The sequence below is a fragment of the Botryllus schlosseri genome, chromosome 13, assembly GCF_051294905.1.
Source record: "Botryllus schlosseri isolate E-star chromosome 13, Bs_hap1, whole genome shotgun sequence".
NCBI classification, from domain to species: domain Eukaryota; kingdom Metazoa; phylum Chordata; class Ascidiacea; order Stolidobranchia; family Styelidae; genus Botryllus; species Botryllus schlosseri.
This window is the reverse complement of record NC_137248.1, coordinates 16,698,763-16,713,142: the sequence shown is the minus strand read 5'-3', so window position 1 is coordinate 16,713,142 and position 14,380 is coordinate 16,698,763. Positions and strand designations below refer to the sequence as shown.

Sequence of the window (14,380 nt, the reverse complement as noted above, 5' to 3'; positions counted from 1 at the left end):
TAGCCCTATAACGATAATGAAGATGGTGAAAAAACGTTTGATAAGTGAAAATTGCCAAACAAATTGTATTCAGGAACAAAAACTTGGCTGACGAATTGCAATAACGGTAAGCTCGAGAACAGAGGATGAAATGAATGGCGATCCCAGCTTTGTCACGTCTTGATTGTACTAGGAGGACAGGATACTTGTTTGTTGTGACTTTGGCAGCATACCATTTCTTAGAAGAAACGCACCAACGTGATGCGAATTGCTTCATTACAAATGGGCTATAATTATTGAAGATATTTTGGCATTTCAGAACGATGAGGTTTCAATTTCGAACCCCTACCACCCCTGCGTATGCCAATACTACGTCAACGACTACGGCTGATCGCGCCCAATTGTATGTAGCCAATGATGGGCGGCAATGACGAGCGTGTCATCAAGAATAATATGTAAGAGTTGAGTGTGTGTCTGTCATGACATCTAGTGTAAATCTGGGAGACTCATCAGCGACCTGCGAACCAAAATGCCAATCAAATTAATATAACTTGAATTGTGTTTGTGTTTTATAGGACAGTGGGTGGCATCTATTCCTACGCAGTGTGGCCAATACCGAAAATATTAACAATACGCCGGTTGAATCAAATCAAGCATGTAGATTGTAGAATCGAACGAACAGGAATGAACATATTTGGTAAAGCTGTTTTGATCGATAGCCATAAAGCAGTGAAATTGCGGTAGCAGTCAACTCAGTCATTCAAGAATCTTGCTAATGCTACAGTTGAGATGATCCGCTACTTCAATGGTTCTCAAACTGGGGGGCGTGAAAGCACCTGAAGAAGGCGCGAAGTTGCGGTTCACTGAAAAAAATGTTCTCCCAATTCAGAGTTTTAGCTCTGTGTTATGGTTCGAATTTCGTATTTTAGAATTGTCTCATCAACAGTCAATGCCATCAAACTATGCGCTGGGATTGCTAGCATTCTGGTTACATACATTTTGTGATATGATGATAAGAGGGACGCGGCATTTTTCAGTATCATAGAGGCGGGCGTGTCTAAAAAAGTTTGAGAACAACCGCTCTGAACAGTGATACCGTGACGTGCGGTAAGGTTCATGGATGGCGAGGCACTGACAACTTCAGAGACATTAGCATTCTTCAAACGCAGGATTGGAAGGTACTACCTATCCATGATTGCGAAAGTGCATAACGACTGTCATCAGGAAGAGAATGTATTGCTCTGTAATATACATGTTGGCCTGTCAAACCTCACAATTCATACTATACACCGCTATGTCGATATCCAATAGCACATTGTCTCACTGCGTTGCTATAGTAGGATCATTAAGCCAACATTGCGATAGATTTAATTTGCTGCTCACGTGGTATTATTTTACTGTACGTAGCTTTGTCCCACTTCCGATTTCTTGGTGAATTTGAGGGTTTTTGAAGGCCTTATATTATAAACATTAGGATTTACAAATTTGAAAACAATGGGGATGGAATGGGGTGGGAGTATCCGTACTAAATGCAAGAAATGTAGTGAGACTAAAGCGAAGAATTCTTATTCGTGTAACATTTACTTTATTAAACAGAGAATATTTCTAATACCAAAACAAATTGTATCGAGAATCTTCCCAGTCACTGCGTTGACGGTTGTCCCGTCTTCTTGAACATTCACTGGTGAACTAGGGCGACATTGACAGGTAGTGATGTGTAATGGTAACCTGATCTGATACATCTGACAATCCGATTCCGCTTGAATACCGGAAGCACTAGGCTAAGATTCATGCTAATCTTCGTGTTGGAGCGAAGGTGATATTAATCCAGCATACCCGCATGTATTTACTTAGTGTAGATTACCGTCAGCTAGAGGGTAAGTGTACTTTATCATGTTGTTATTTAATGATGATTGAGAGTCTTTCAGAAGAGATGCGTGAAGTAACGTCATTGAGTACCCACTTTCCTGATACTTGTCGCCCATGGACTCTATATGGCTCATAATTTGAATATCAACTTCTTCATAATCGCGAACAAAAGTGAAGTGTGCTCAATGTATAAGAGTCTCGATGGGTTGTTTATCATTAGCCAAAATTACTCAACTTATCGTGTACGATTCGGACATTGTTGACGACGATTGTCACGTTAACCGGTACTCCAATCGCCCGTGCCACGTCTCTCTCATCTGATACTATCGTTCATTGAGTAATTGTCTGACGTTAATTTTGTATTTGATACTGTATAGTTAACTATGCGATTCTTTCAAGGGGCTCCTGTGTATTTCCACTGCTGGCTTGAATAATCCGCAAATTATCGCTCCATGCCTAGTCAAAAGTGATGTATGAGCCTAATATTGCTTGACCAATGCGTTTGCAGTCGTAGACGCGACGCATTCCCGCATTCAATTTGAAGTAGGGAATCGTCAGGCGTATCCCCATCTGTGGCCTAAGCTACAATGGTCAGTGAGGTTGATTATTTGGCGGTTATAACGTCACGATTACTTCCTTTCTAGGCTCTCATTCACACTCCTATGGGATATGGAATAATGACGGAGGTTCAATCGCTTACTACAACACTCGGAACAATAATATACTTGGGAGGTAAATCGTCAGGTGATTGGTTTTTAATATCCACACACAGTCACACACATATATATATATAGAATATACAATACATACATACATGAGTGATGGGATCTCGTAGTGGTAGAGCGTCAAGCCTCTGTGTAGCTTTAATTGAGGACCAACTTTGCAAACTGACTGTAATTGCAATTGAAGAACGAATCGTAACGCCATTGAAATTTCCATTGAAGTAATACTAATACTAATTTTATTATGATATCTTGATTCTCTGACCTACGTCTTGGATCGCGAAATTCTGAATGGATTTAGATGAAATACGAAAGGAACGACAACGAGTGTACCATATACGATCGGAGTCCATCTTCAACTACACACCATCTGGTGTACCTGTTCTTCGACTATTTATACACCCTTATTTTATTATCTCCAAATACTTTGCATTGGACCTTCATGAAAGGCAATCAATATTTATTTTAGAGCGCGACTCAAATCTCTGTTTTATTGACATCTCGCGACCCAAGCGTCACACATCGAAAGAAATACGTTTCTATTGTTGTAACATTTGTGGTCATGTATAAACTGAGAAGGTGCAGACAACCAGTTGTCGGCTACGCCGGTAAATGAAACAGGATTCATTACAAAATTCGTCGATTTAGTAAGGTTGATGTCAGTGAAATGTCCCCCTAGTAGTAGTATTTTTAATGCAAGACCCCTTTGTAATGTGCTCCATACGTAAATCAATTGTTTCCATTCTTTTTATCGTCACAAATTCCTTGCACGGACCTTGACGCAATAAAACAGGCGATTGATTTTACACAAGCAAGCACTGGGCAACGACGTGCACCTGCAGCATGCCAAGTTTTGGAGTCATATAGACAGGGTTGCCATCGACATGGACCCAAAAATAAGGACAGTCGAAAAATTAGATTAGCATTTAAAAGCGTTTTCGTGCATACTGTGAATTTATACGAGGCGTGGCATATCATTTTCCATACTTTCACCAGAAACAATCTGCTCCAGCAACTCCTTGTTATCAGAAAGTGTTTCATTGATCTCAAGACCGCTCAGGTCTAGGTTTACCTTTACTCAGGGCCGAAAAAGCACTTCGTCACCCCCCCCCCCAAAAAAAAAAAAGCAATACGATGGTCTTGGGCCCCTATAGGGTGATAAACCAGTTCTTTTGCAAAACTCATGCATATAGTGATCTGAAGTTGAAATGCAAAGAATTTTTACCAAGGATGTTATCATGACGTGAAAATTGTAATATGTAAAAAAAGGTTCACAGTGCAGAACCTATCAAGGTTCGTTTATGAACGTGAACGTTTTAGTTTCTATGGTTCACAGTCCAGGGCTGTGGAGTCGATAAATTTCACCACTGACTCCAACTCACTCCAGACATATTCATCATACCGACTCCACACATTTTCAATATACTGACTCCAACTCCGTCTCCGACTCCGACTCCAACTCCGACTCCAACTCCGACTCCAACAGTATTACCGATTTACTTCGGAAAATATATGCCACAGTGACGTTTAAATGACAATCATATAACCATTAAACATATGCAAACATATTATTAACGATGGCATGCAAAATTGTTTCATTGTGGGACAGCTCGAATCATTCACTAAGCAATTAACATGGAAGAATGCCTTTCTAAATATCCTTCCTTTTTCATATTTTATAAGTTTTTATCACATGGACTCTCTAATATCCTAATACGTATGAATCATTCAATCATGACATATATCCAATCCGGTATGATTAAAATGTAGATAAAGCAATCGAAGTGTAGCTCTTGAGTCAGCAACTAATACCGAGATGCAACTTACTAATATTCTCAGTACACATTATACTGATTACAAGCACACAGACTCTCACTACTAATAAACATTGGTCAGAAACGTACTTTAGGAAGTAGGGAAATAGCATATGTCTAGTCTACAGTCACTTACTCGAGTATTCAAGGACTAGGACTTGCAGTTGTCTTAATCATTTGTTCGACCCAAGCAGCTAAGCTACGCTACAAATAGTTTTAATTTTGTCAAATAGCAAGCAGCGTTTGGTTATATTTACATCAATTTTAAAATATTATAAAACGAGACGATGTATTTACTCTGTCACAGTATCATGGAATAATTCCAAAAATTTCATCAATTTGTGACTGCATCGCGAAAATGCATATTGCGCTTTTCTTCCTCTGTGCAACTGAATTGTAATTTGCAAATAATGTCCAATTCTTTCTATATCATCACTAATACCAGTGATTGATAGTACATAAAAATCCTATTTTAGTTATTATTAGTAATTTAAAGATACCTTCGAAAGCAATTGTTTTCATAATAAAGAAGCCGAAGTCGGAGTCAGGGTCATTTTCACAAACTGTGACTTCAACTCCAGCCGGTATTTTCCCCACGACTCCGACTCCAGCCACTATAGTTTTCGTGACTCCGACTCCATTAAGCGAAAATTAAACAAACTCCGACTCCGACTCCTCAGCCCTCGTTCACACGCAGAACTTGTGTTCTTTATTCTGGTCGCATAATAGGTAGATACTTAAACTTTCCAAAGCTTTTATATTTTTATGACGTCATATTGAGTAATACTCCAATACTCGACTAGACTTGAAGCCAAATAATTGATTCAGAATCGCATCACTCCGGTAATCGGTTTTGACCAGCACTCTCAAGACGGCGGAGTGAAAGTGAAAGAGAACATCCATCATAGTAGTTCCATCTTTATGTGGTATAGAGGTCTCACGTAACCGCTTTGAGAAACCTCTGATACACATTACTCACCATTGCGTATTTATCGACTGTATCAAGCATTCAGGAAGAAAAGTAATTTTAGATAGTTGTCGGTTATCTGCGTGACTGCTTCATCTCGTCGAGCACGTGTACAGTGAAGCAGCGAAGCAAATTGACAATTGTGCAGACTCTTGGCCATATGCGGGAATCGCTTTGACAAATGTAATCGGCACACCATGAATAGCAAAATAACAACATCATCGGACAACTTCGCCACAAAAAGCAAACAAGCCTCCATACCAGACTTGGACAACTAGAAAATTTAAAGCTTTTTCAAATTAGATTAGAATTAGATTAGCGGCATTTCGCTCTAATTTAGTGAAATTAGACAACTAGAATTATCTAGTTGTTCAAGTCTGATCTATACTGCTCATCACTATCAATTCCAGTGCCCTTTTTAATCCCGGGAAAATAGGAATGGTTGCGGGTTTAGGACAGAGTGGCATCGGTGTAAAACTTCATTTAGATCGCTGATCCACTGTGGCTCACATAAGTCGAATTATCAAAGACAAAGTTGACCGCTTTTACGTATTTGTTGTAACTGTAATGTTTCGAGTGGGGCTCGAATGGCCTTTTCAACTTCGAGTAGCTTTTGAATTGGGCCTCTCATAACGTTTCAAGAGGAATCATCCAATTCCTGCGTGATGACTGAAATTATTTCCGTTGGATCTTACATGATTGAGGATTATCCAATTAATCTCAACGGGACTGTCGATAAATTACGTTAGCATGATGATGGATATATCTGATCCTCCAGAGTTACAATTGAAATTTCGAAAAGTCAGTCATGCGATAAAAGTAACTCGTCCATGATCTTACTTTTATTCTCTTAAATAGGGGATAGGAAAATGTTTCGAGTCGCTGGTCGGATGGAAAAAATGGAAAGGCTCCGGGGGCATATAAACTTCACCGTTAGTGATTATGATAATACGAAACGCCAAGGAATTAAATATGCGGTTGACGTTAGTTAGATTCTTCCGTCCCATTTAAGTTGCTGGTAGGGATCTGCCAAAATTTCTTTTAATCCAGAATAGTTAGTTTAGTTCGAGCTCCATTCTTTGTTAAGCTGTAGGGGTTGTTGTAGTTGCTGCTACTGCAAGAACGCAGGATGGCATTGGCATTTATCGTGGTTCATGGCCAGACCCACTCTCGCTTTAATCAGTTGCACAACATCGTATACGTGAATATGAAATCGATGTGAAACGCAGCTGAACATCACAATAAGATGTTCATTTCGTGATTGTGCTTCAACGTGCATTCGAAAAATGATACGTATCACCTGGAGACGGCTGCAGCCGAACTAATATCATATAGTCTATAAGGGTTAGGCCGGTAGCAAATGCAAGTGCTATGAATTCTGATAGCCGTGGCAGGCCGCGGGAGGCGTGTTGTTCTGATAGCATCGTATCATATTGCTTCAACATTGAAAGATATATATCTATACAGTAAAGCTATAGTGAAATTAGCTACATGTGGTCGGTGGTTGCAAAACAAGGCGAAGTTTATTCACAGGTATGTTTGTATCAGGAGTTAGTTTACGCAGCAATAATGGCCGCCGTTAAAATTGCGTATTGTATTCGTATACACATATTCATAAAAATATTGTAGATTCGTTACATTTTGATAAGACGTGACGTTGCGGCGCAGGATAAATGGAATGTTGACTATGAACTCTATACCAGTGCTCTTCAACCTTTCTCGTCGTGGTAAACCCTTTTAACGTTTACTAAAAACACGTACAACCCTGATCACATAATACACAAATTCAGTATAGTCAGCCTAATCCAGGGGCGCTCAACCTTTTTGCAATTCACGACCCTATGTTTCGATTACATACATAGCGGGAGATGGGCAAACTGCCGCTCGCGACTCGCATGCGGCTCTTTCAGCCTTTGATTGCGGCTATTCAATGATTGCAAATTCACATCGCGTATTAAAAATATGCTTATTGTATTCGTGTTGTTTCTTTCCTTATGGTTTACCCAAGACTTGTATAATATAGGGCAACGATTCTTAACCTTTTTTCTTTTTTTTCTCCGGCGCACCCTTTCAAAAATTGCCTGGATCTGGCGACCCCCTATTTTAAGTAATGTAGTAAAAAACAATGGTTAAATTGTCGAAGTCCAGTTTCATGTTGGGACTTCACTATTAGACTAGTCGGTTAATTACCGGTTTAATTGTATGTGTTATTTTCGGGTTCAAATCCAGGTTGTTATAACAACCGCCGGGTAAGGCCTACGGGTTCATAGCGTTTGGTTCGAGATCGAAGAAGACATCCCGAAATCTCCTCTGCGATTGACAATACGGGGAAGTTAATTGGGTTTTGTTTAATTGCTTTGTGTGACTACTAAATCAACTGAGAATGTGGTAGAGATTAGCCTACATTAAATTTAGTACGGCACCAAGCTCTTAACTTTGACATGAATAGGGTAACAACACTAAGCAGTATCATCTTTTATGATACGATGAAAAAATATTTCGACGATTTAATTTTGTGACTCTGAAATACAAGTATATTTAGTTATTCAATTTGTCCAAAAAGCTTTAAAACATATTTAATGTACAAAGGGCATCACTCTGAAAAGTTGTACAGTACAGTTCGTTTCGATTTCAACACGCAGTGCACTGCGGTATGCAATACCTAGTTCAAAACATTTCGAAGAAAATAACCCGAGCTATCAGTATAATTATCAGTTTAATAATATTTTCATCATTTCAAGACACCTTAAACTGCGATACAATGATAAGATAGGAAGGTGTCGAAACAACGCGGAGTAGCTAGCGTGACGGGAGTGTTTTAACGGGGAATTAGCAATCCAAAAGATCGCCAAATTAATTCTACATGAATTAAAATAAACCACTGTATTCATGGAAACATCGTAGGTGGATATTTCGCGATGAGCGCAACGAAAAACGCTGTGATTTGACAGATTTTGTCTAATGTTAGTTTGGAATGAGAACTCAGGGATATACATATTTATTGTTCTACTATATAATCATATGTCCTTACTACACCATCTACTGAAAGGCCATTTATTTTTCAGCGCCCCCCATACCGCCCCCGGAACCCAACGCCCCGCATTTCGCCCCATGAACGTTTCCGTCACCTTCAAAATCCAAATTGCCCCCTTGGGGCGCTGGACATAAGGTCAAGAGAACTACTGATATTGGGGATAGTGCCTCTACAGGGTCAGAAATTTGCAATTGAACTCTCGAATCGAGTTCACATAAACGTTTCACACTCAATATTTGATGCCTGGTCATCAATCACTGATAAATCATTGTGTTCAACAATGAACTTGATAATGAATTATACGCCAGCACTAGTCACAATCATTTCCGGGTTAGCAATGATGAATACGGCTCTTCCATTTGTATTGTTAGGCAAGCAATACCTGCAGAGTTTGGCCTAAGAAAATGTCGTCGAGATTACCGAGCTGAAATCTTCCTTAAACTCTCACCAACACTTGAAGGAACTTCTCCGCAATGCTCAGTCGTCATATCAGCCTGATTTCAAACACTTTGCAGCCCAGGTGGAGACGCACCGTATCACCACAAAATAATAAACTTCATTCGATAGCCTACATTTCATTGTGACGTCAAAAATTCGTATTTATGAAATTTCTGTGTTGTGGCACTTTTAAAGCTAAGATATTTGATATGCGGCTCGCGCATGAAGCTGGTCTGCCAAACCCTGCTATATATATATTGCTCCCTGATATATAGCATATAGTCGCGTTGCTGCGTAGAATAGACATCGCCCATCTGGACGACCAATACTCGTGTTTGATTGGCTACTGGAAACTTCGCACAGCGGAGAGCCATTGTGGTGTACTGTGCCATCATTGATTTCTTGAAGATATACCTTGTCTTTGAAAGGTAATATTTTAGAAGCAGAACACATCACCAGGCTTACTATATACGTACCGAATTCGGAGTATAAATGATAGGAATAGTTATTTGGATCCGATTTCCAGTCGATGAATTACGTCGGTAATATTGGTAGTTTCATATATTATTGTCATTCTTAACCCACGTGATCAGATTTACCGGTAGAGCTGATGGAAGGGGTGGCGTCAAACATTGGGGTACAAAATTAATGATTATGCTTTTACCGGTTTTTATTAATCATTTTGTTGCATGTTGTTATTGCTTGACCTCCCATCAGGGTTGTAGGTAGAGGGATCAGATTTCTAGGACACTATTATATAAAAAGAATCCAAAATCACCCTGAATCGTGCCACGCGTGAAGAAAGTTTTCAAGTTGAATTAAAATATCGCAAATATCTAATCTAAAGTCTAATCAAAATAAGGATGAGCAAGGCTCCAACGAATAGGAAATACTGAATACTAATCAGGGCTCGAGGTTTCCGGACAACCATATAACACGGTGACTCTCAAACTCGACCCCCCCCCCTCCCGGTTACGTCCCTGTAATTATGTACACTGTGCTATTTATAAGCTTGTCGCAGGAAATGCCAATCAAAAATGACCGAACTATTGGGGTGGTTACCCCGAGAATCATTATAGACCGAGATCGCAAGCTTACACACATGTTAACTCCACTCTGTTCTAATCCAAAAGGAACCAATAAATAGATTAATAGCGGTTGAATTAGGAGGAGAAACAGATGTTCATGACATTACAAAAGGAATTTAACATATAAGCTGCATACGGTTGATATAAACATTGTACGATTGCCCGCAGGCTGCATCCAGCCCGCCAGACTATTTTATCCGGCCCACAATGAGATTCTGAGAAAATTGAAAAATTATGTACCATCCAGAACATTTTTGACAAATGTTGAAATCTGTAGTAGTAACTACTTCCATTAAATACCCTCAAGAAAGCAAATGTCGAGCGTGTTCTTATAGGGCACGTTATAACTATGGTATCGTAATTTCACTCTACACAATATTAGGAACAAGTCGGTGACATTGACACCCAATTCCGAGAAGGCGAAAATCGCACACTGAATTGAGAGTTCTATGGAAAAAAATACCCAAAGTAGTTATTCACAGAAGTCAAAACGCCATTGCATAACCGTTATATGCAGTGCAGCGGCAGATTATGATTAAAAGGGAGGATAAGAATATGCCAACTTATATGGCCGTAAGAACCACTGTTTTAATAGTTTTTAACTGCGCTCAACCTGCCAATCATCGTATTTTGTGCCAATTCCGTCGTTTATTTCTCTAATTTAAAGACCGTGTTCAACCTCTAACGAACAAAATGGCAATATAGTCCGCGGATCGACCGTAAAGTCGACCCAGACCGGCGGTCTAGAACCCCTGCTGTAGTCAACTTTGTCCTCATTCAAGTATATACATGAATTGACTTCATCTGATAATTGGGATAGTATGTCCTGTCGTCAATTATAGTAACAAATATTTTACACTGTTTGTATTCACATTTCCGCAGGTGCGGTTTATACGAAATTTGGATAAATATAGCTAATACTCAGGAATGCCTATGGTTAGGAAAACTTGTATTGGCCAATACAAGTCAATTATATCCGGGTTCAGAATAGTACCCTGCTGTATACTATAGGTCCACCAGTATGCTTCACGGGACCGAATCCAGCCTTTCTGAGTTGCGGATACCTTGCGCCGTCTGCGGAGGCAAGTCGTCCGGTTTTCATTACGGAATCCACGCTTGCGAAGGGTGCAAAGGCTTCTTTCGCAGAACTAACCGGTTAAAGCTGACCTACAAAACATGTAACGACTCGTGCAAGGTGAATGTCAGGACCCGCAACAATTGTCAATATTGCAGATTTCAAAAATGCATTCGCGCAGGGATGTCCCACAATGCGATACGCTTCGGTAGAATATCCCGAGATGAGAAGCAGAGGCTGGCCAGCAGATTTTCCGGTTCTAATTCGTATCGAGAAATCCCGCGAGTATTTACGAAACCACCTCCAGATCCCCGGGTTTCAAGATTGATACATTCCGTTTCCTCGTCATTTCAGCTGCATATTAGCACCACTCAAAACAAAATGGATAATCATTGGAATTCCTTCAACAGTCATCAGCTACCATACCATCACATTGACTCGGTGCGTGATATTCAAAAGCTGTACCCACAGTTACGTACGCCTCGAAATCAGCACAGTTATTCAATTTCAGACAGCGCAGCAAACGCTCTAGTGATGGACGCAGCAGCTTCCGGCATTATTCCGGAAATGAAATACTCACAAAGTGATATTTGCGACACCCCAACTGTTGAGAAGGAAGATAGCTTGCGCGAAAGCCCGAAGTCACCTTCAGTTGACAAAACGCCCATTCTGACATATGAAACGAATCGATTTGTTAAAAATTACGGGGAAATAGGCAATATTTTCCACCCCGGTAATCCAACAAACGACATCTCATTTCGCGGACATGCGATGGGTGAAACGTCTGTCGCAGAGGAAACACGTAACAGCGACAGGACACCAAGTGATTCATCAATAGATCCCAATGTACTTTATTTCGCGCGGAAATTACAATTTCGAATAGCTGATGCTATCTGTGCAATGTCGTACTTTTTGAAAGGCATAGCGGGCTTTCGAGACCTGCCTATTCCAGATCAAGTGATCCTCTTGAAATATGGCTCATGCGAGGCGGCCTTCGTATTGGTGTCGACATGCTTACGGGAACAAGGTTTGCTACTACCGACGGCGAGGCTTTTCATTACAACAAAGTTTCTGGAAAGTATGGGCGGACTTTCTTCAATTATGAAACCGAAATTGGAATTCGCCCGGAAAATCGCAGCCTTCAATCTCAACGATAAAGAGTTGGCTCTATACACCGCCGTGATTTTTCTAAACGGCGAGCGACCTTCTTTATCCTCCGTGAAGCAAGTCGACGCCATGCGTGCGAATTTACTGGAGGCCCTTGAAGCTGCGATAGACGACGCGGGGCACGAGCAAGTACAAATATACGCGAAGCTACTTCACAGAATCGCCGATTTGAAGCAGATCTTTTTCGAGCATACGAAAGTGATAAGGTCGGGGGGTTTACGAAATATATTGACGCCATTGGTGGATGAGATATTCGAATCATGATTAATGCGTATTGTATTAAAAGTTGAAAAATAACTTGTTGATCTATAGGCCTACAGACGGTGTAGGTTAATGATATTTATGCCGCGGAGTCCATTCGTCTGCACATGAATACGAACGAATGGACAACCCGCCCGGACACAAGATTGGCCTAGGTCTAGGTGGATGTCTCATTTCAAAGATTACGCCAAGTAGTTTCGATACCTTCCTATCTTTTCATTGTATCGCAATTTTGTGTTGTATTGAACTGATAAAAATTGGTAATTAACCGAACCGAATATTTCGTTCTTATTCATATACCAATCTCCATGCGCTTGTGACATTATTATAGTATAAGCATTGGCGACCAGAGAACAATTTTACATCTCACGTAAAAGGTATGTTTTTTTAAGACGTGCACTCCGTATAGTGGTTTTTAATTTCACTTACTGTGGATACATTTGGGCTAAGCCCACGTGATGGAAGAAAGGACAAGAAACACAAATCTCTATAATATGCATAAATGTATAGGCTACTGCGCACATGACTGTTCTTAAAAACATTGATGTAACAACGATTCCCTTTTAGTCCGACAGCTAAGATCGTTGTTTAGTCCAGCCATTAACAATACCAATTTGTAATGACATGGAGGGCCCTGAGAAGACTAAAAAGTCTACCAGCTTTACTCCGTCACACAATCGCGGGAATATGAAATTAGCATCAAACCAATATATTATATATCCATAGGTGAAGCAACCAGACGACTAATAACAGTCCCATTTCTTGGGTATAGCAGTAAACGGCTTCGACTGTAGGATAGTTGTGAGTTAAGCCCTGTACCCTTGCCTGCGCCTTGCTACTATCAATAAAAACCATATTGATCTCAAGCATTGCATTTTGTGTACAAGTAAGAGATGAGCATGTATGATTAGGATTTGGGAAAACCGGATTTGTGAAATTTTGAATGATTTAGGATTTGATTAGGATTTATATTTATTTTCAATGGATTAGGATTGGATTTACCGATTGGAGGGAAGATTCATGTCCTGTAACGAACGACGACAAAGTTTTACGTGCTACCGATGGTACTACATGTACTTTGGCATTCATTTCGCGTTTTATTTCTTTTTACAGAATAATAGGCATAGAATGTAGGCTTCTTAAGTGGAATTCTAAGTTTGAATCGGATTAGGATTAGAATACACAAAATTTCTCGATTAGGATTAGGATTTGGATCTTGGGATTTGGATTGGATTAGGACATAGAAATTTAAAATTCGCTCATCCCTGGTACAAGATCTAGTACAGCGGTTCCAAACTTTGTTGTCTTCGCGGGCCCCTTTCGGACCGTCACGGACCCCCACGAAGTTTTTGTTCAAATTTAGCTCATTTATCGTGCAATCGTCAGGTGTCTTGAGCAAATGATAACTGTTGGCGCAATGATAAACAGCAACAAAATGAATTTTTTTTTAAATACGATCATACTATGCATGTAGAAATTGGTTTCAGTTCTATTATTTCAAAGCGAATTCTGCAACTGCATTTCTTGAAATACGTGGTCGTGTCTTGAAAATTCGCGCCTTCGATATGATATGAACGAGTGTCGAAAATCTATTTCCACAAATATAGGCGAATGTAATAATAACTCGTAACGCAACAAATATGGCACCAAAATTGACAAACAAATCTATGAATGAACATATAACGTCAAGCCTGGTCAGTTCTATCTAGCAGCTTATCTTGGGGGTAGAGAAAATGATTATGTATATAATATCACAGGAGAAAAAAAATGTAAGCATTTTAGTCACCGTGATTGACCTTACTCATCCAACTTTTTTCCTCACAATCCCCAACAAAACATCTCTAAACAGCAAACTGTTCGTATCAGTAGGCTATTGGCAATTTAGCAATTAAAATGAGTCTACATAGTATAGGATATTTCATCTCAGACGGTCATTCTGTTGATGTGAGCTCTTGAATTTTACTAG

The 14,380-nt window shown here is 39.9% G+C and overlaps 1 protein-coding gene across 2 annotated transcripts; it reads left to right on the top strand.

Annotated features, from left to right (window-relative positions):
• The first annotated feature begins 6,203 nt into the window (after positions 1–6,203).
• Positions 6,204–13,280, top strand: LOC145454058 (peroxisome proliferator-activated receptor delta-like). 2 transcript variants are annotated; one of them, XM_080332044.1, is made up of 2 exons: positions 11,299–11,427; positions 11,498–13,280. In XM_080332044.1, the coding sequence occupies exon 2, from the start codon at positions 11,521–11,523 to the stop codon at positions 12,415–12,417; it is 897 nt and encodes a 298-aa protein (XP_080188170.1). In that variant the 5' UTR covers positions 11,299–11,427; positions 11,498–11,520; the 3' UTR covers positions 12,418–13,280. The 2 variants fall into 2 exon arrangements, with proteins under 2 accessions (XP_080188169.1, XP_080188170.1); XM_080332043.1 differs by having other exon boundaries at positions 6,204–13,280.
• The last annotated feature ends 1,100 nt before the right edge of the window (positions 13,281–14,380 follow it).